The sequence below is a fragment of the Nomia melanderi genome, chromosome 9, assembly GCF_051020985.1.
Source record: "Nomia melanderi isolate GNS246 chromosome 9, iyNomMela1, whole genome shotgun sequence".
NCBI classification, from domain to species: domain Eukaryota; kingdom Metazoa; phylum Arthropoda; class Insecta; order Hymenoptera; family Halictidae; genus Nomia; species Nomia melanderi.
The window spans coordinates 14,173,717-14,196,111 of NC_135007.1; the positions used below are offsets into that span (position 1 = coordinate 14,173,717).

Genomic DNA, 22,395 nt, shown 5'->3' on the forward strand with positions numbered 1-22,395 from the left:
GTCGATAAACGCTCGATGGCAGGTCAGAGTTCGACAGAGCGTAATTGCCGGAACAATTAACGGACAGAAGCCGCGTCCCGACGCCAAGTCGCAGACGCGGCAGACGATCCCGCTTAGCAATGGAGAGATCAACGGCTTTGAGACGCGAGGATCAACCGGTTGGAGGGGGCTGCAAGGGTTGGCTCGGCACTTTACAGGCTTGCTACCTGTCGCGGACTAGCACCCTCTTCCTCCTCTCGCGCCAACCCTTTCAGTTTTGCATCGAGCCTCGCCACGAGCGCCTCGCCGCACGGAAATCTCGATGCAGAATACACCGCGGACTTGCAGCGCACGCGTTTCTCGTAGCTTGAGGAACGTCGCTCTACGAATCCAACCGATCACGCGTGTCAGTGCTACCGATTTCTCGTTGGAGAAGAAAAATGTCGAACCCCCGTCGCCAAATTAAGGTGCTCCACTCGAAGATAAGCTGACCATGACTGCGTTCCTGAAGAAAATCGGTTTGTCCTGTCTGCTGTCGGTTAATAATATTACGCGTTACTCATCTTCCTTCATTTTCTTGCTTCCTCATGCTGATATTGAGAATCTTTCCCCATTCACGGCGTAGTTATGACAGCGAGCGTTCGCAATCGATTACGCGCCGGAACGATAATTAGTCCCGAGAAAGGCTGCCGAGCACGCACGTGCCGCGCCGCGATAACAACGTTAATGCCACGCAACGCCGGGCCGGCGGACCGAGGTCGAGAACTCGCCGCGAACACGTTGCCAAAAGTGTGGCCCACTTCGCGGCGAGAGTTGTTTTTCGACGGCTGCTCGCTTAAAAGCGTCGTTGTTGGCTCACGCGTCGGAGTCGCGGATGAACCGACGCCTTCATCGTGTTCCGGGTTGCTCGGACGTTGACGCGACGGAACGAGTCTGTCGCGAGTCGGAAAAAAGGGGCCGTGAACGTCGGACTGGTTGCTCGTCGTGGGCGGCGAACACGTGTCGTCTTTGGAGACGGTTTTCGAGCGGCTCGGCAGCTCAGCTTTCGAGGCATCGACTCCTTCTCGCGAGTTTTACATGAAAATTCATTTGCTAATGAACCGTCGATCGAATTATCGATTGAATAACATAGGAATAATACACCGTCAATTAGTAGTACAATAAACAGAACGATTCCGCATCAATTCTTAACGTCCAACTCGCATCACGCGAAACTCAGCGCCGACCATCGATTTTCGCAACGTTGCAACTTCGTAGGATTCTCTTATAATTCACAAGATCCGAACGGAGTATCAAATTCCGCGCGATCCTCGTGCAACCATACATCCGATAGTCGGCGTGCAACGTTCCGGAGCCACGTGAGGCGTTAACGATAACGCGAGCACGTGTAGCAATTAATTCCTAACGAGGCTGCAGTCCGACGCGCGCGATCGACCCGCGCCAAAGAGGATCGCGCCGCTCGTGGTCTCGCGATAGTCCGCCGGAAGATAATGGGGATCCTTCGACCACCGCCGGCGCACACGGGGGAGAGAATTTCTCGGCGAGGCGAGGCCGGCCAGGCAGAAGAGCCGACCGAAAGAGAGAAAAGATCCCCCGGTGGAGGGGATGCGACCAATGGACATATTAGATGCAGCCTGTTGATTCATCGAATGCGGCAGTAACAGCCGCGCCGTATACAGCGCCGCACGCGAGTCGCGAGGTGATTGAGCTGCAGCGTGGTCTCCGTTAAATTCGTCGTCGCCCACGGTTCGTGACTGAAAGACGGGACCTTTTGGAGTCCGCCGGCGAAACGAGGCGTCCGACTGTCGGACCGAACGTTAGGGAAGCTGGTTCGATCGCGGTAAGCAACGATCAATCCCTTTCCGCGTCGAACCGTCGGCCTCCCGTCGCGTTATTTTTAAGCGGGCCACGGATTTCGTGTCGCGTCGCGCGGCGGATCGGAGTATTCGAGGAACGCGCGGCTCGGTGGTGTTTCGAGGTATTTTTAAATCGATCCGATTCGACGGACACGTTCGTTAGAGATGAGTTGTTGTTGAGCCTTGCCCTTTATTATTCATTAACGGTCACGTAAACCGAGCGAACGCCGCTTATAAATTACTCCAGCCGGTTACGACAATAGGATTACGCACAGCCTCGACTCCGCTAGTCGTTTTTCCGTAGCCGCGCGCACGGACGCGGCGAGCACGCGCTGAAACGCTATAGTTAGCTGGCGGCCGAAGAAAGCCAGCGCGAGAGGTCCAGCGCGAGCGGTAATGACACTTTGCGACACTTGGCTTATGTCGAAAGGAAACGGGCCGCTAACGAGGAAACAATTTACCGTGGCTCAATTGTAACGGCGAACAACAAAACAGTTCGGGCCGGGCGGACCTCTTGTCGAACGCGGAGCCGGTTCTACCATTCATCCAGCGGCTCCGCTCCCGTGGGGATAAAGTGCAGGGTCTGAGCCGTTTCAATTCCACATCCGCGACGCTCCGCGTTCGCGCCGCGCCGTTGTTTTATCAGAAGTCGCATGACTCGTCAATAATTATCGATAATGGGTATAATAGACTACAAAGCGGTTTATTTATGCGATTCCCAGGTTAATATACATTTACGAGTTGCGACACCGAGCAAGAAATAAGAATGTTGCTAAACGTTAGCGTAACGTGTCATTTACGCTCATTAAGTCGGTTCTCCGTGAATTACATATCTTTCAAAACGCGATCGATTCCAGATATCGCAGCAGATCTCATGAGTTGCACGATACCGGGTGTTCGTAGGATTAGCTGTTCATTCGGGAGTGAAACTATCATTTCTCCGGAGCATTTCTCCAGAGATCTCGGATGCGATCCACGCTCGGAGAATGTTCTTAACGCTAGGTTAACGCTTCAATTTGAGGCATGTGGAATTTTATCTGCAATTACAGCAGATATGCTATTATCTAGTTCGCAACGTGTAGCTCCCAAAATCCGAAAGAAGAAATGAATTCTTCCAGGACTTAACATAAATCGTGCAATAAACGTCTCAGTGTCAAGACTCATTACTGGACAGAGAAATCTGCCAAGACTAGTCATCGACTGAATCAACATTACGCCGTGTTCGCGCTGACACATTAGCAGCGTCATGAGCTTCGCATACAAATGGAGAGCTCCGCGGAGCGACGCGTCGTTATCAACGCGCGTTCGCTCCAGCAATCCGATAGACGGCGAGCACGAAACTTGGGCAAAGCGTAGGTGAAGTGTTGAGAGTTCCGAATCACGAAACAACGCGTCTCCCGTCGGGATAGGAATTAGGGGTCAAGTGGTATCGGGGTGGAGTAGATTCGTCGGTCGGAGAGCCAACGAGCGTTCCCCACGATAGGAAGAGCTCGCTCGTTGGCGTCTTTTGTTGGTGCAACGCGTTGGCACACACCACGGGCCGGTGAACCGATAAATGACCTCTCGTTGCTCGCGCTCGTCCATCAAACAGCGACAACGCTCGCAACGCGGCGAGGCCGGGATTCGCCGGATACCGCGACAAAAGCCTGGAACCAAACGTCGAACGATTATCTGTCCCTCTATTTATACGCGTCTGGTCACGCTCGGCGGAAAGTTTCCAGCCACGCGGAATAGAATCGCACGCCGGCGACGAGCCGCAGCCCGTCGGTCGCCGCCGATGCGGTTCACGTTGCGAAACGCGTCGGAATAGGCCGAGTTTTTCTCCGCCGACGCCGTCGAGCCGGGCGGACTTGCGTCGGAATAAATTTCAACCGCTCGTTCCTTTCCGGCACAATGTTTCCGCGTCTCTCTCGCTCCGGCCGGTCGGTCGCTATCGCGCGCCGGTATTTATCATCGTACGACTTCGTCGGTGGCAAGTGCATAAGGTTTCATCGGAAATAGGAACGCGCGATAAACTCGACCTATAAGAATCACACTCTTTTCTCTCCGTCGGACGCGCGTAGATCGGAGTTAGAGTTCATTGCGACGGAGATAACGGGCGGCCGGTTGTGAATGGACACGCCGCGTCGGTCGCGGGAAACGGGGGCAGAAGGGCCACGAAAAATACGAGCGACGTAGCTGTATGTCGTAGCAGATGTTTGATGAAATGCCGAGCACATTTCTGTAGTTCTGTACGCCGATTATCGAACTTCTGCTGGTGTTACTGGGATTTCTAGCTTCTCGGTGGCGCGGCCGACATTTTTACGCTGCCATCTTATTGTACGCTTCGATCATGTAGAATGGCACAAAGTTCGCCTATTTGGGCTGATATTTGATGACATGACAAGCAAATTTATGTAATTTTGTGTGCCAATTATCAAACTTCTGTTGATATAACTGGGATTTCTAGGTTTTCGGTGGCGCAGCCGCCATTTTTACGCTGCCATCTTATAGTACGCTTCGATCATGTAGAATGGCACAAAGTTCGCCTATTTGGCCTGATATTTCATAACATGGCAAGCACATTTATGTAATTTTGTGTGCCTATTATCAAACTTCTACTGATATAATTGGGATTTCTAGAGTCTCGGTGGTGCAGCCGCCATTTTTACGCTATGTTATAGTACGCTTCAGTCACGTACAATGGCACAAGGTTCGTCAATCTAGGTTGACATTTGACGAAATGGCAGACACATTTACATAGTTATGTCTATCGAATTATCCAACCTCTGCCGATACTGCGTCGAAGCACTACGCCGCGAAAAATCGCTGTGTTTACGTTCGCGCGGCTCGTTTAATGAAGCTTGCATGAACATAATTGGCGGACGGCGTTGATTGGAGCAGGATGGCTCTAACGAACGAGTGATTTATTTCACGCTGATACGATGTTTACCGTTTTCCCTGCGCCGTGACAGCCCGATTTTCGCGGCACTCGGCGATTAAGGGGAGCAGAACGTAAATGCGGCGCGCGCGCGCGACCCGTGATTGGGTCGGCTCGCATTACCGCGACGCGAGGTATGCATCTTTCCTTCGCCGAGGCCTTGAAAAATTACGGAGTTCCTGTCCTGAGATCTCAGACGTGCTTTGCATCCGTCGTTCGAGGAGTCAGCAACATTTGCCTAACAAACGCGACTGTCCATCGGTAATTAAACGATAACGAGCCATTAACTCGAGGTCGGCGATAAACTTTCGTACGCTCATTACGGATCGCGCAATTATCGCGCATTACTATCGCGACTCCTCGGCTGAGATTACAATCGAGTTTCAATAAACGATGAAAAACATACGGTTTTTTTTCCATATCGATTTAAATCCGGCACTTCCTCGTATCGATTCATTTTTTCCTCGTACGCGGAATCTACGCGGAACTTGCGAAAGACGGCCTCCATGTGAGTTGCATAATTTCATAAGTAATGAGTTGAACTTTAGCTAAATCGGTGCAAGGATGAACAGAGTATCGCTCGTTTTTATGTTTGTTATTCTAGCGATTCGATTTATCAATGAATTTTTTCTGCCTGAAAAGTTTACGGAATAAGTTCGAGTTTTCCACGGCGAGGCCTGAAATCGTTCAGCGGTTAGACCGCGGCGATCGCGGCGGAACAATTCGAACCTGTGGAGATCAAATATTTTCTGTTTCGTTTGAAGCCAGGTGGAAAACCGAGGCATAAATTGAGTCGGCCGCCTAACAAATAAACTTATCCACTGCTCGCTATATACACGCGTGGTTCCTCTCAAGTAAATTCGATCGTGCGTTCGATTCATAACAAATGAATGAACAAAAAATATCGGCGAGCGTAGTGAACTTCAGTGGAAGACAAACACGTAGACTCGTAGAGTAGTATTTTCGTTTCTTTCTTGAACCAGCGTCTTCGCTAACCGAGCATTCTAAGTTGTAACTGATATAGAAAATTCTCGTCGGAACTAATGGAAAGATTGTCCGAAGCTCGAGAAATGTTTAAAATTTCCAAGGAGACGAAGCGAAGAAAAGCAGGCTGTTTCCGAGGAAATTCTCGGGGGATTCTTAAATGAGATTGCCATAGGGGTTTCAGTAAGATAAATCTCCAAAGACAGATGTCCTCAGCGCAAGATAAGGGACTGCTGAAGATACATATGTTATACTAACAAACTTCTCTTACTGTCTGCTACAGTTCACCATCGTTTCCTACGAAACTTTCTTAATGAAAATATCTGAAGGTTTTCTCAGCGCAAAAAGTGGCTGGCAGAAGATACGAAAATGATTCTAACAAATATGAATATTTTACTGCTTGCCATAGTCTACCATTTTTTCAATCCGCAACTGAAAATCTCAAAAGAAAGGCCTTCTCAGCGCAAAAAAGAGGCTGCTAGAAGATACGAAAATGATTTTAACGAATATGAATCTTTTAGAGCCAGCCACGATTGATCCTTTCTTAGGTTCCCTTGTTACTATCATTCCGCCGCGACGGGCGACAAAACTGTCACTTCCGTGGTTGCCGGCCGGGAAACGCGTGTCAGCGTTCAGTAAAACGACAGCACGTGACCGTAACGCGCGTCGAAAGACGCCGCAGCACGCATAGAACCGGAGCCCGACGACTCGCTGATTAGATACGTTTTATCTCGGCCCGGGCAGATCGCGCAGCGCGGAGCACACCGACCGGGGAAACGATCGAGCGCCAGGCCTGCTGACCGGCGAAACGCAACCGCGCGACGCGGACCGCACATGCTGAGGAGACGAGCGTCGTCGAGCGTGCGCAACCTCCCGTCACCATGAGGCCTTGGACCAACAAATCCGCCGGCCTTGGCCTGCTCGGCCTCCTCCTGATCATTTTCGGCACATGCCTGTACTTCTTCTCGCCGTCGATCTTCCATCAGATACTGCAAAAGGTGAGCGACCCTATTTACACTTAACACCTTAACGCACAGTTCTTTTGAAAAAAAACCAGCCCAGAGAAATCAATTTTGATATACTGCGCTTTTGTTCCATGGAAAAGGCTATATTTTATTCTTGAATAAATGAGTGTTGTAGATTGCAATCCCATGTAAATGAGAAATATCAATGAAACGATCTTTTTTCTTTGCTTTCACATTGTTATCTCAGTTTGGCCTGTTTAGCGCGCTCGAATTAACTCGAGCGTACAAGTTAAGGGGTTAACGCTAGGTTTACGGGCATTTATTGTACACTTCGTTCTATTATTCCTAAGAGAATCGATGCGAGTTTATTTATTGTTTGCTCGTCTTTGATTCATAATACTGTTGAATATTGTACATTTCCTGTAGTTAATTTTATAATCGTTATTGGAAAAGTCTTGGGAAATGATTTTAAGTTAAAATTTCGGTAGAAATAGTGTTAACGGAGTTCTCTAGAGTTCTATGCTATTAGCCTTTTGCGGACGACTGTTGACATTTCGGCGAGATGAAATTTTCATGTAACGAAGGCTAAATCGTATGCGAATGGTTTAATTATTCAAACAGCTAGAGATCAGCACGTAGTTTTTTTCTGCTGAAGGTTTTGCAGATTTTAAAGAATCTTCGTCCGCAAAGTTTGTTTTCCTATTATTTAACTAACTGCAATGTAATTAAGCATCATCTGCTGAAGGTTTTGCAGATTTTAAAGAATCATCATCCGCAAAGGGTTAGAAATACTTAGAGTGACATCATGTCACGGTTCATCGCATGATATTATTCCCTAGCGTAGAAGAAAGAAAATTTGATTAGAAACATTACAATTATGTCATGACAACTCACAATAAGACAATCCACAAATCAAACAACTCACACTATTTATACACTCAGATGCTCTCGTCTCACTCGCATTCTAGAACATTCTTTCATTACCATGCATTAGCTTCAGATATATTTGGAATATTCTAGATTCATAGAAAACAAACATCATTAACATAAAAATCAATATAGAGGAAATCAATTTAGTCTAGAATATTCCAAGGCTGTGAACATTCATTCAAAACGCGCACACAGTCGCGTCATTCATCTATTGCACACACATTCATCACTCATCAATATATCTATTCACACTCAGATACATTCATTCTCACACTACCTACTCGACTCAGTAAATATTCTCATGTAACATCAATTTCATTTCAAAATTTTACTTCACTTTCTCTAAGCTCGTAACATTACGCTATCGACAATTTGGAAGAAATAAATTTTACATTCCACCTGAAGTAGAAATTTCACTTGAAGATAATATTCTGCTGTTATCAATTTATTATCTTCAAGTGACATTTCTACTTCAGGTAGCATTTAAAATTTTGCTATTTTAAATTCAGTTATTTTGCTGTTATCAATTTATTATCTTCAAGTGACATTTCTACTTCATGTAAAATTTAAAATTTTGCTATTTTAAATGCAGTTATTTTGCTGTTATCAATTTATTATCTTCAAGTGACATTTCTACTTCAGGTAGAATTTAAAATTTTGCTATTTTAAATTCAGTTATTTTGCAGTTATTTTGGATAATGAACAACATTGATTACTGTTAAATTCGTCCAGAAATCTTCGTCACGAGTCTCGCTCGTCATTGTACGGCAAGGGGTTAAGCGTTACGATCCTCGCAGTTCGTCCGGAGTGAAGTGTACCACTGTCACTTGAAATTTAAAGATCCATTTGGATTTCTAAACGCCGACGCGGCGCGTTGAATGCACAACCGCTCGACCTTTCATTCACGTCGCTCGGGCTGTCGATGAATTACATTAGCGAATTTCGTTTCTCGTTAACAGTGGAACTACCGGTCGCGTCAGAATGACGCATTTATTGAATTTATTTAGCAACGTGCCAACTGAATTGTAAATCAATTCAAGTTTCAATAGACGCGCCCTTGGAGTTGCTAGGAATTTCGAGAGTCCAATTTCGAAAATCCAAATGACTTCTATTCTTTTGCTTCGCAATTATTGATATCTCTGCATTGAATATTCTTAACACTAGAACTACGTACCAGTCAAAATGACTGGTTTCGATTCTTTTGTTTAGCAATTATCGATATCTTCGAAGCATTGACTATTCGAAATGGTTTTGAAAATAGTTTCATTTGAGTACTATAATGAATGTCTGAAGAAATTGAAAATAATCTATTGCTACAGTTTTTATACGAATTGCATATTAATCGTATTAAATGCTCGGTAATTAACACTAGATTCACGGAACGCGTCAATTTAACGCAGATCGAATTTTATAAACATTATTTGGCAAACGTTTCAATCGGTTCTCGTTATTCCAATCACACGAATATGAATCCCGATTATCTATTCCTACATCTACAATTTCCAAAATCTAATTGAACGAATACCAACTTCCCCAGGACCAATAGAATAAACTGTACAATGCCCGTAAACCTAGCGTTAACCGCGTCAGCTCCTAAACGACTCAATTGTTGGTGCACAATATTGAAAAACAAAGATAAGTGCGACGCGTGATACATATTGAACAGCTAACGCGTTCTTTTCCAATCGTCCGCCATCGAGGCTCGCGTTTGTTACGCACCGTTTCCTTCCTATCATTTTCGATCGTCTCCTCGATTATTCAACGAGCCCAGCGGCTCGCGGAGCGCATCGAATCCCAGATTTCAGATATTTTGTCCACGTCTCGCTGAGAACTCAACGAGGTACGCGCCGCTCATTTCCAAGCGAGACCGCCGCCGCGCGTCGTGTAAACAGAGTCGCGGCGCTCTATTTTCCTTCCCATCGACGACTCGTATTGGTTAGCCCCGCGCTTCTGGGTTATCTCGGTATCGTGTTTCTTCAAAATTCCTGCGGTCGGCTCAGATAGAGACGCTCCGAACCGTCGACGACTTCCGATGCGGAAGACGAGGAACCGGTCGAAGCCGACGAAATTTCACGCCGTCGCCGACCGATTCGGAATAACGTGATCGCCGTGTAGCGTCTGGCCGCTGGGCCGACGCGATTGATAACGTGAACGGTTACTCGAGTCGATCTTATCGTTTCACGGTTGCGCCAGACGTTGACTCGAACGTTTTAAAGCAATGTGTTGAATGAAATTCAGAATGTCGCTTCGTTTGGATGCATTGTACACTCAACTGTTCTCGCTTCTTTCGTTCAAAGATAAGTTATTCTAGAAAGCTTTTCACTAATATGAATAATTTAACCCTTTGCACTCGGAAGTTTCTCACTAGAAATATTTAACACGAGGCGAAGACTTTTTGAAACTCGAGGGAAATCAAGTACGTTGGGAACAAAGCTATTTTATTCGAATATTTCGCGTATCGAATTATACAAAATTCAATTACCTATCAGATTTTAGTTTTGCAAATCAAGTGACCGAGTCACCTCCCGAGTGCGAAGGGTTAATATACCTCATTTAGTAAATCACACATGGTGTCTGATCTATGAGTTACCAAGTTAATCAGTACTGCAGTAAATTAACGATTAACAATAGAATAAGAAAGATCGATTCTCGTGGATTATAAAACTCGGCGACGCGAAACGCGCCTTTCATTCGACAGGAAATGCCGCTGACGCCGACGTCGAAGGCGTTCGAAGTGTGGAACGACACGAGCAGCCTGCCACCCATGTACATGAGGATCCGCTTCTTCAACTGGACCAACCCGGACGAGCTGAACGTGAAAGGGAAGAAACCGATCCTGGAGGAGGTCGGCCCCTACGTGTTTAGGTATGCAACACGCGAAACGGTAAACATATCTGACGCGCGTCGTTCTCGAATCGGTTGAGCAAGAAAGTGGAAATCACGCTGCGAGTGCAACGCTCGCAGGTGCGATAAGCGCGCGCGTCCGTTCGAGAGTGAAATTATCGTTGCTTCGGAGATTGTTCCTTGCGAGCGAAGATCGCGGGGGCGATGATTCCAGCGACTATCTCGGATGATCGCGTTGCGGACGACGCGTAAGCCAGGATTCTGTGGGCTGAATAATGAAATGGGAACTTGGAATGGTGCTCTTTTTCTGCAATTTTCCTCGTTTAGAGGAAGAATGCTCTGAGGACAATGTTTAGCTGGGGAATCCCCTCTTGTCAGCGTGGCTCTTGCTGGAGAGGAACAAGCGAATTGCAGATGTCGAAGTATATCTAATGTAGTGCATGAAAAACTTTTAATGGAAGCAGAAAGAACAGGACAATACTATCAATAATGAAATGAATAATATTATAGTGTTTTGTTTGAGAAAATAGTATAGTAAAAATCGTCGATCTATTTCTAGCCTACGTATTTGTAGCAGAAGTCGGTTCTATTGTCGCGTGGTATCAAGGTTAATGATTGATGTGTAGGATTTTATAGGCTTGAGATAAAATGGTGGGAACTAGTAGAAGTTTCTTATGGAAAATCTCACTTTCATAGTTATCTTCCGACAATCTTTTAAATGGAGCTATAGAAGGTCCAACTGTACTCATCTCTTAACCCTTTGCACTCGAGCGGTGACCCTCAGTCACCATTTGATTCAATATACCAAAATTACAAACTGTTGAATATAATATTAAATTTCTTATAATACATCAACATGTGAAATATTTATATAAAACAGCTTCATTTCTTAATCCACGTGATTCCTCATTAGTTCGTTTCAAATGTCATCTACGTCTCATCGGAAAATGTCGAATGTTTCTAGTGAAAAGCTTCGGAGTGCAAAGGGTTAAGTCAAACTAAGTCTTCGTTAGGTCCTCTAGCTAATAGCAGTTTCTCATAGAAAATCTCACTTTCATAGTTACCTTCCGACGATCCTTCAAATCATGCTATAGAAAATCCCACTGTATTCATCTCTAAAAACCGATGTCGACAATAACTCGTCATAGCTTAACCATGAAACGAACGCCTAGCTGGACGCCAGGAAAACTTCGAGGTCGCGTTAATGTTCGGTCTCGTCCCTGCTGCGAGCGAAACACAGTGATCGGGTTCGAGTATCAATTACACCAGCCGTTCGGCGCGTCACGGAAATCGGGGACTCGCCGGAGGAAAAGGCGGCATCGTTGCGGAAACCGTTGCGCAACGTCGAAGAGCGATCCGGTGCGCGACGCGAAAATCGCCGATCAGAATTCCGCGCGGTGCACCGTACCCGCAGGCCAGACGAGCCTAATCGATCCTTCGACGAGGGCATTCTAATAGACGGTCTAATCACGATAAGAAAGGCATAGTTAACCTCGCGATATTGACTTCTTAATGAACGGGCAAGACGTCTACGACGTGCGCCGCTGCGCAGGCGTAGGTGGCTCGAAACGTTGCGTCGGGTAATTACTTAATTAATTACTTTCGCCAGGCTCGTGGACTCGTTCGCGAGCAGACCGTCCTTTGTTCCTTTGCGGCCGAGGACCGATTAAAAGATCGACGCGATCGGCTGAGCGAAATAATGCCGGGGAACTCGTTTTAGAAGCCAAGCGCAATTGGAGTTTGCTCGATGATTGCCATTCAGGTCTAACAATTTCATCGTTTCCCACCGGTGGCACGGATCAGTAGACACTAGCTTTACAGTTCAACGTTATGTTCCGTTAAAAACAGAATTATCAAATTGTCTTACAATATCGGAGCGATAATGGTTAAATAATAGAATCGATAGATCTCTACATTCCTATTCGAATAGTATCTATATTATAGAGATTACAAACGATCAAGAGATTGTCCATTCTTCGTTAACTCTAGAAAAACTGTAATAATCTAAACGACTTCCATTCTTCTTCTTCGCAATTATTGATATCTCAGCATTGAATATCCGAAATGATCTTAACACTTAGCCAACCGAATGGGGAGATCTCCCACCTTTCACTTTTATTTTATTTCTCTTTTCTTTTGTTACTTCGTAAGTCTTGAAGTGGGATTATTTGCAATTCATCAAATGCGGTTCTTGTACAGCTCATCGCTCATCGACGTCAATCTGGCGGGTTAGGTCGACACCCCGCAATATTATGTATACAACCTCGATCTGGGAAAAATCCCGTATACAGCGAAAAACAGGTTGCTCGCTGCGTCGCAGCGTCGCGTGCGCCGCGGATGCAACCAGGTCACGGCGATCTTCGGAATAAACGGCAGGACGTTCTATCCGGTCCGGTCACCCTCGCGGATGGCGGCCAGCCGATTCCGTCTTCGACTCCCCCGGCACGGTTACACAACAAAAAGATTGCGCCGGCAACAATAAGGGAGCATTAAGTCGGACCGCGAGAGGTGCATCCGCGCGCTTAGCGGCCGACAATTGTCGCGTCAAATTTAATCAGCGGGGAGACACGTACGGATATGTAGGCTAAAGCATCGAATCACGGCTCTCTGATCGTGCCCGCCGTCCCTTAATTGAATGCCGCCTCGTGGAACTGATTCTAAACAGCGGCCTTCTTAATTACACGCCGCACGCCACTGCAATTCTTCGCCGCGTCCGCCGATTTCCGTTCTCCGGGCATGCGGTGCTCGAGCACCGGTACCGGGAGTCACGGTGATATCGAGTACGCTTCGCGTCGATTGTCGCTGATCTTGGGAAGACGCGGAGCTGGTAATCGCGTATGGGCTGAATAATGAAATGGGAACTCGTAATGGTACTCTTTTTACTGCGGTGTTCCTCTTGTCAGCGTGGCTCTTGCTGAGGAGGAACAAGCGAATTACCTGCAGATGAAGTATCGTGTAAAAATCGACGATCGCGATCTATTTCTAGCCTACGTATTTGTAGCAAAAGTCGGTTCTATTGTTGCGTGGTATCAAGGTTAATGATTGATGTGTAGGATTTTATAGGCTTGAGATAAAATGGTGGGAACTCGTAATGGTACTCTTTTTACTGCGATGTTCCTCTTGTCAGCGTGGCTCTTGCTGGAGAGGAACAAGCGAATTGCAGATGTCGAAGTATATCTAATATAGTGCATGAAAAACTCTTTTAATGGAAACAAACAACAGGACAATACTATGAATAATAAAATGAATAATATTATAGTCTTTTGTTTGAGAAAATAGTATAGTAAAAATCGACGATCGTGGTCTATTTCTAGCCTACGTATTTGTAGCAGAAGTCGGTTCTATTGTTGCGTGCTATCGAGGTTAATGATTGATGTGTACGCTGTATTACCGTATGCCAATTTTGTTCACAAGTTCAGATGCGCCATAACTCAGGCAGCTCTTTGATTTTCTTACGTTCACGGTTGCGCTAGGAAAATAGCAGGATCTGCTTCGCTCAGAGAAGGAATAACTCAATCTCGCAATTAGATTAATTTACGTGAGTTCAAAAGGCACACGTTTGTTGAAGCACTTACAAAGAATAAGTGCCAATGTGCCACGCTCGGCGCGTGCGCCACGGTTTGGCCACCTCTGCGTTAACGAGTTAACGCGTTCTTGTGAACAGATTTCCTTAACTAATCGCGTAACTCGTCTGAGAATTGGACTTACCACTCGGAAGCGTAAAAGCTAGAAGCTAGAGTAGATTGCAATGTCGTCTATTTTATTTTCTCAAACAAAAGACTGTAATATTATTCATTTTATTAGTATTGTCCTTTTGTTTGTTTCCATTAACATACTGATTGCCACCAAAATTTCTAACGTTTTGAATAGTAATACTTATTCTTTAATAACAAAGGCAAACGATATTGAAAATAATTATCAATAGTTCAATATCACAGTAGTCATATCACGCTATGATCTACCTACTTATGTTACTAAATTTTATTTAAAATCAAGTTTCTTGTAATTGTTCCTCAGCAATTTCGAAGCTCCGCTCATCGGTGACCACCGTGTCAGTCAACATGTTAGTTTCTCATGCAACCTGTTTGCCTTTATCTCGCAGCTAGCTTGACAAAAAAAGTCAAAGGAAAGTTTCTAGAAAAAATGGTAGGTGCGGTTGGTAATGTACAACGCGAGAAATAAAATGTTTCACGTGACGATATCGTGTGTACTTTTCGAACCGATCGCAGCGTATCTAGGTACGAAGTCTCGTAGAAGCAATCGGTTTTTATGTTTTCACGCGTACACCTGTTTGGAAGCGGCATTAGCGTATCGGGAAACCGGGTTGCTTATCATAATCGTAAGAAAAACGTGCCAGGTGTACACATCGCTACATTTTCGTTAAAAACCGTTCGACGCGCGTTTGCTCAGCTGCGCGCCGTTTATCGATACAGGTTGAAGTGTTGTCGATAACGACATTCGGCGATCGCGATCGCCGCGATCGGACGATTCACACGGAGGAAATATGATTCGCAGGGAAATTCGGCAGAAAGCGAACGTGACGTTCCACGCGGAGAACAACACCGTCAGCTACTTCTACCGGCGATGGTGGTACTTTGAACCGGAACTGACCAATGGCTCCTTGAGCGACCCTATTACGCAATTAAACGCCGTCGCGATCGTGAGTATACGAACTCCAGATTCGCTCCTCTCACGGGTCCCTTCCCTATCGCTGAATTCCACGGCGTGTCAACCGACAACGTTATTTTACCTCGTTTCGCTCGCCGCTGTCGCGTTCCGAGTCAAGTACACATAGTCAATACATATTCTCACCCACTAGCAGTGTTTGACTTCAATACAGTGTAGACATTATCTGACACTGAAGAGATTAGTGAACGTGAACACTCCATACGAAGACCCCCATACACGTTGACGCTATGAGTGATAAGTCCTAAAAAATTTCCTAATGCGTATCGCAAGTGAAAAACGTTCACGTGTCAACAGCTTTATCGCGGTACTGAATATCTTTAGATATTGCATGTTAGTAGACAGTCGAAAGAAATGGAAAGGAAGATTTTCGATCGACAGCTAGGAAAACGAAGTTTCCCTTTGAACGTAGAAATCTCGTTGCCGGTTGACGCGCGTTCCCCGACGCGCGGATGAACAACGTTCGCGTTTCAGTCGGCGAAGCACAAGGTGCGCTATTGGGACGAGATGATGCAGAGCACCCTGTCGATCATGCTGTACTCGACGGGCACGCCGATCCACATCACGAAAACGGTGAACGAGCTGCTGTTCGCCGGCTACGACGACACGCTGATCAAACTCGGGCAGTCGGTCGGCGGCGTCGCGGACGACATCCCGCCGTTCGACAAATTCGGCTGGTTCTACATGGTGAGCGGCGTCCGTCGGCCGTTTCTTCCGCGGATGTTCGGCTGGGAATTGTTTATTTAATTGTGTCGAGGGCGCGCAGAAGGTCGAAGACGCGATTTGCGCGTGTCGTAGCAACGGCATTGCAGCCGGCCGGTAAATTATTCGCAGCGAGACTTAAATTGCTACTGAATAGAACGGGTCACGTGTAGGTCGCTGAATGACGAATGAAAAGCAATGGGAGGCATATTATGTATTAATTTGTCGCGTCACGCGTGCAACATTTATGGCCTGCCGATCCTCGGCCGCTCTCGCGCCCGACGGTTTCATCTTGTGCGTTTCTTTTTCTCTCCCTTATCTCGCGATAAGGCTGCGGAGATTTCGGCGATTCGCTGCGTAGAAAAGTGTGCAGCCGATGTTATCGTTGTCCCGGGCTACTTGAGGCCGAGAAATCCTTTGATGTCTACACCTGCGCGATTTAATTGAGTGAGAATGACCGTTAATCGAGTAATCACGATTAAAGCCGGGTTGATTGGGTATTTATTATGCGGGACTCGCGATAAGGAGGCAAATGTGATGATTTCTTTTTTGTTATCTGCGATCGATCACTTGTGGATTTGTTAGAACTCATTTTCGGAAGAAGGAATATTCTGGGGGTATTCTGATGTCTAAAGTATTATTTTGTTTATTGTTCTAGTGTCTATGTTATTTAGTATCTGAATTATAATGATCGATAGCCGAAGAGTAATAATTAATCAGAATTCAAGAGAATCGAGTAATACTTATGCCTCCCAAATTCAATTATAAACAGCGATCTATAACGGAAGATTAATAATTAATCAGAATTCAAGAGAATCTAGTAATACTTATGCCTCTCAAAATCAATTATAAACAACGACCTATGACAGAAGACTAATAATTAATCGGAATTCAAAAGAATCTAGTAATACTTATGCCTCTGAAATTCAATTATAAATTATCCTCAGTTTAACACATTATTTCAAAGGGGTTAATCTGTTGCAACAATCTATAACGGAAGACTAATAATTAATTAGAATTCAAAAGAATCTAGTAATATTTATGCCTCTCAAATTCAATTATAAGCAGCAATCTATAACAGAAGACTAATAATTAATCAGAATTCAAAAGAATCTAGTAATACTTATGCCTCTTAAATTCAATTAGAAATCTTCACCAGCCTGACACATTATTTCAAAGAGGTTAATCTGTTGCAGCGATCTATAGCAGAAGACTAATAATTAATTAGAATTCAAAAGAATCTAGTAATATTTATTCCTCTCAAATTCAATTATAAATCCTCCCCAGTTTGAAACATCATTGCAAAATCTGTTGCAATTTTCGACCGTACAATTCGAAAGTTCCCCGCATCTCATCCCTTATCTTCAATTCTCCGCTGGATTTCGTAGAGGAACGGGTCCACGATGTTCGACGGCCACTTCAACATGGACACAGGTGTCCAGGACATCGAGCAGTTCGGTGTGCTCAGGAAATGGAACTACAAGGACACCACCAGGTTCTTCAAGAGCCCGTGCAACGTGGTAGAGGGAAGCGCCGGCGAGTTCTGGCCGCCGTACCGGCGGAAAGACGAGATCGTGTTGTTCAGCGGTGACTTGTGCAGGTCAGTAGGTCGCCGGGGACAACAGGAAAGGGAGGACGCGCGGTCGATCGCTAATTAGTCCCGTCTGCGCGCGCTAAATTGAGCGTCGCTGAACCTTGGACAATCTTAATTCCCACGTTCCCCCATTAACCTTCGAGACACGTAAATTGGATCGTCCGGTAATCCTGTTTGCGGGCCGGCTCCACGTCCGTAGGTGGAGCCAATCAGTCTGCCGGCGTGCCGTCGATATATGGGATCGTAATTGACACGGTGAATCCCCTGCGATTCGATTCTGTGCGGACTTACACACCCTGCCCCGCGATCTCCTTCGCGATTGCCACCTTCAAACTTGGATCGCCCTCGGTAATTAACGCTACAACTACCGAATAACTCGAAATCGTCCAATCCTAAACTTTTCTCTCGCGGTTATCGAGAACGTCAATCTCTTGGAGAGTCCACGGACAAATTGGAAAATCCAATTTCACTTGACTCTAGTGTCAACAAGGGAAAAGAATCCTAATTTTCCTTGATAATCTAGTTACTTAGATAGAGTTAAATATTGAAATCCTAGTTAATTACTGGAATAATACTTAACTACTTGATTTAACTACTTAATTGCTTAATAGAAACTTTAATTACTAGAATAATACTTAACTACTTAATTTAACTACTTAACTACTTAATAAAAACTTTAATTACTAGAATAATACTTAATTAGAAGGATTTCAATTACTAGAATAATACTTAATTAGAAGGATTTCAATTGCTAGAATAATACTCAACTAGAAGGATTTCAATTACTAGAATAATACTTAACTAGAAGGATTTCAATTACTAGAATAATACTTAACTAGAAGGATTTCAATATTTAACTCTCCATTTAACTAAATTATCAAGGAAATATTAGGATTCTTTTCCCTGGTTAACACTAGAGTCAACTGAAATTAGATTTTACACTAGACTTAATTACTAGAATAATACTTAGATCGGTAATACTTAGATTTATCTTGGAACGAAGGCTAATTATTCTATCCAATTTCGAAACATCGTTAGTACTATGAATCAAAGATCACATTAAACGCCATCAGGTGACTCACGCTTCTAAATGACTAGAGAACAATTGTAATATACAAGATACCGATGTGAAATGTCTAATAACGTAACTTATCAATACTATACAAACATTGTAACAAATAATTAATAATTGCTCCTACTTTTGTTTATAAAAGAAAACCTACAGGAAGCTTAAGATTTTCGTGGTTAACCCTTTGCACTCGGATGTTTCTCACTGAAAATACTCAACAGTTTCCAACGAGTTACAGATGACACTCTAAAACGAACTGAATAAGGGAAGGTACATAAGTTAAGCAAAATTATTATTTCAATATTTCCAATATTCATGGACTGTAAGAATCTTAATATTACATGTAAGACATGATTCTATATCGAATCGCATGGTGACTAAGAATCACCTCTCGAGTGCAAAGGGTTAACGCGTTAACGTTTCAAGACCATTGCATCGTTCCGTCGGTGTTCACAGGCCGTTGACGTTCGAGTACGCGGATTCCACTTTCCACTCGGGCGTGGAGGGCTACCGGTTCATCCTCAGCGAGAAAACGCTGGGCAACAACACGAGGAGGCGCTACCCTCACGAACAGGCGAAGTATTTCGAGCAGACCACCACCACCGAGGACTTCTTCGAGGCGGAACATTCGGCGGAGGTGACGGACCAGCCCGACGAGGACCCGGACGTCGTGAACATCGGCAACTGCTACTGCAACGGAAGATGCACCCCGGTCGGCCTCATGAACGTCAGCTCCTGTCGCTACGGCGCGCCCGTGTTCGTCAGCCTGCCTCACTTCAACAGGGCTGATCCAGATCTCAAGGACAAAGTGCTGGGATTGAGCCCCGACGAAGAGAAACACGATTTCTCCATCACCCTGGAACCGGTGAACTACCCTTCTTTTTCCGTAGATCCGCTTGCCTACGATATTGTAGCGAGGCAATTTATTTTGTACATATCGGAGTACGCTCTCTCGCATCTGGCAGCCAGATTCGCACGAGTCAGGGTTTTCCACGCGGACACTTTCAAGATTTTCGCGCCCCGTTTTTCCTCACGCGTTTTTGGTGTCAGTGACTTGCTTCCTGTCCTTGGACAAGAACAGAACATATTGATGCATTGTACGAAACTTAATATTATATACAGCACTTTGTAATTTTGTTGTATCAAATCAAACGGTGATTGAGAGTCACCTCTCGAGTTCGAAGGGTTAAAAGATAGCCGCTGCTGTACGGTAAAGTTTCATATGATTTGCATATTCTGAATGTATTTCGATCGATGAGAATTTTCCACTGTGCAACTACGTTAGGTTAGACTGTAATGCACAACTATCGATTACAAAGAATTTTGCTATAGCGACGAGCTATTAGAATATTAGTTAACTTGCTCTCGAGAGATGACAGGAGCAAAATCGTAAAAATGAATGAATTTTCCATATAATATTAAACTTCGAGTAATGCATGAAGTAAAAGGCTGGAATAAAGTATGCTCATAAATAAACTGCCACTTTCCTTTCAGACGACGGGCATTCCGCTAAAAGTCTCCGCGAAGCTGCAGCTGAACGTGCTCCTGGAGCCATCAAAGATCGTGTCGTAAGTATGTTCGCAGCGATGAGAATCGCGCGGGGGAACGAGATAAAATAAACGAACGGAGGTGTATCGGGCAGAAGGTAGAATTTAATAATAAATTCAATTCCCTCGAAATCCATGTAGGCTGTTCAAAGAGGTGCCGAGCGTGTACTTCCCAGTGATGTGGTTCTCGCTGGATGTCGAGGCGACGGACAAGTTTATCAACGATCTGAAGACGTTGCTGTCGTTGACCGACGTCTTCATGTACGTCGGCGTGATCCTGGTCCTCGTCGGATCACTGACGATCTTCACCGTAGCTCTGTTGTACCTGTTGAGCAGGCAGCGCGTGAAATCGCCGACCGGCGACAAAGTGAGTTCCATTTCAGCAGTTGTCGAACTGTTCACCGTTAACGCTAGGCTTACGGGAATTTATCGTACAGTTTATTCTATTGCTCCTGGGGAAGTTGATATTCGTTCATTTAGATTTTGGAGATTGTAGATGTAGAAATAGACAGGATTCATATTCGTGTAATTGGATCAACGAAAACCGATTCAAACGTTTGCCAAATAATGTTTATAAAATTCGATCTGCGTCAGATTGACGCGTTCCGTGAACCTAGTGTTAAATGGACTGAAGTGATTATATATTCAAAAGTTGTAACAGGGCTTTCTGATATAGGGAAACGAAGAAACGAGTGTAGTGTTTGCATAATTAATTAGAAACATCAGGAAATATCCATATTACGTTGACTTCTAAGAGAGTTAATTAAGTTCTTACTACTATATACTTAAGACGTGTGAATTACTCACGTTACCAAATTAACACTGAACTTACGGAGCATTTAAGCTAACTTTCGAAATTCCTAGCAACTCCAAGAGTACATCTATTGAAACTTGAATTGATTACAATTCAGTTGGCACGTTAAACAAATTCGTCAATAAATGCGTCATTCTGACGCGACCGGTAGTTCCACTGTTAACCAGGAACTAAATTCAATAATCTAATTCCATAAACCTATTGTTAATCCACGGTTTCCCTGTTAATCATCGCGACTGTTCTCCGCAGGTGTTGATGTACCTCGACACGAGCGGCGGCAACGACGACGCCCACGTGCGAATCGATCGCAGACTGTACCCCAGTTCGATCGAGTGCTTCAACATGGATCTACAATCGAAGATCCAGCCGGGGAAATAGCGAAAGGCAGCGTTGGTCGGGCGAAGCGGCCCCGGCCGTCCCTGGGCGGATCTTTTACGGCGCGGCGGTCTCGTTCGGCCGCGCCGCGGAAATTCGGAATATTCGGCGGGCTCGGCTGATCGAAGCTGCGCTCGAACCTAGGATTTTAAACGGGGCCGAGCTATCGGTATCTATTAGATAACTCTGACATAAGTAGGCTGTTTAGACGAGGAAACGCGCAGAGCTCGCGAGGATGCTGTTGCCGCTCGAGCAGCGAGCAAATATTTGTGAAATCTTCGACGGTCGTCGACTGGAATGCTTCTCGTTCCTCGGGAACGGTTAGTCACGGGCTAACGGCGGCACCGTCGTCGCGTTAGCTCGATCGAGCCGAGTCGCAACAAAGGATTATCGCCCGGCGCGCCGCGATCACGGGGAATTGATCGATAGAATCTAAGACTGACGACGGGCGGAGGAACGCGGCTTCGACGGACGCCCGCCAGCTGAACGATCGGTCTCCGGCGCGGAAATTTCGAGTCTTTTCTAGGGTAATCGCGGAAACTGGGACCAAAGGGGAGCGCGTTCGACGTGTGCCAAACGGAAGCAACGAATCGTGTCAATTCGAAGGTGCCAATCTTACTCCGCGAATCACTTCCGACAGCAATACCGTTGCGTCGGCGGTTGGCGCGCGATTAGCGACGCCGCCGGCCGGCGCGTATGTTCCTCTTCTTTCGAAAGGCGACAACGTCTCGTGCCAATAATTTTAGTCGCGGTTACAGCGTTAAGTTTATAGTCGGTTAAGTCCAGCGTCCTATTTACAGCGTTACTCGTTCTATTTCCGTTTCGTCTCCTCGCGGAACGGCCACGACGTTCGCCATTCAGCGCCGAGCGACTCACGCTCGGACGCGGGACGCCGTTAGAGACAAGGAAATTTTGTATTGTATTTTAATAAAAACTCCAGACTTTTACTACGTTACTGCCGAGTTTCCATGGCGCGCCAGGTTTTCAAATGAACCGCTGCGGAATAGAAGGAACTCGTTCGTTATCGTTAGCCAGTAACCTAGCGAGCAGACTTATCTCTCACCGATAAGCTAGGGACCTTGCGTCCACCTCAAACCAAAGACTACAGAACTCTAAAAGAAATAAGAATC

General features: G+C 45.4%; 1 protein-coding gene across 1 annotated transcript; it reads left to right on the top strand.

The window, feature by feature from the left end:
• Positions 1 to 1,385: 1,385 nt before the first annotated feature.
• On the top strand, positions 1,386 to 22,220 carry LOC116425550 (protein croquemort). Its single transcript, XM_031973448.2, has 10 exons — positions 1,386 to 1,819; positions 6,484 to 6,737; positions 10,333 to 10,499; positions 14,994 to 15,138; positions 15,639 to 15,851; positions 17,255 to 17,466; positions 18,986 to 19,394; positions 20,024 to 20,097; positions 20,218 to 20,443; positions 21,140 to 22,220. Exons 2-10 carry the CDS (start codon positions 6,621 to 6,623, stop codon positions 21,266 to 21,268), a joined length of 1,692 nt encoding a protein of 563 aa, XP_031829308.1. The 5' UTR covers positions 1,386 to 1,819; positions 6,484 to 6,620; the 3' UTR covers positions 21,269 to 22,220.
• Positions 22,221 to 22,395: the final 175 nt, after the last annotated feature.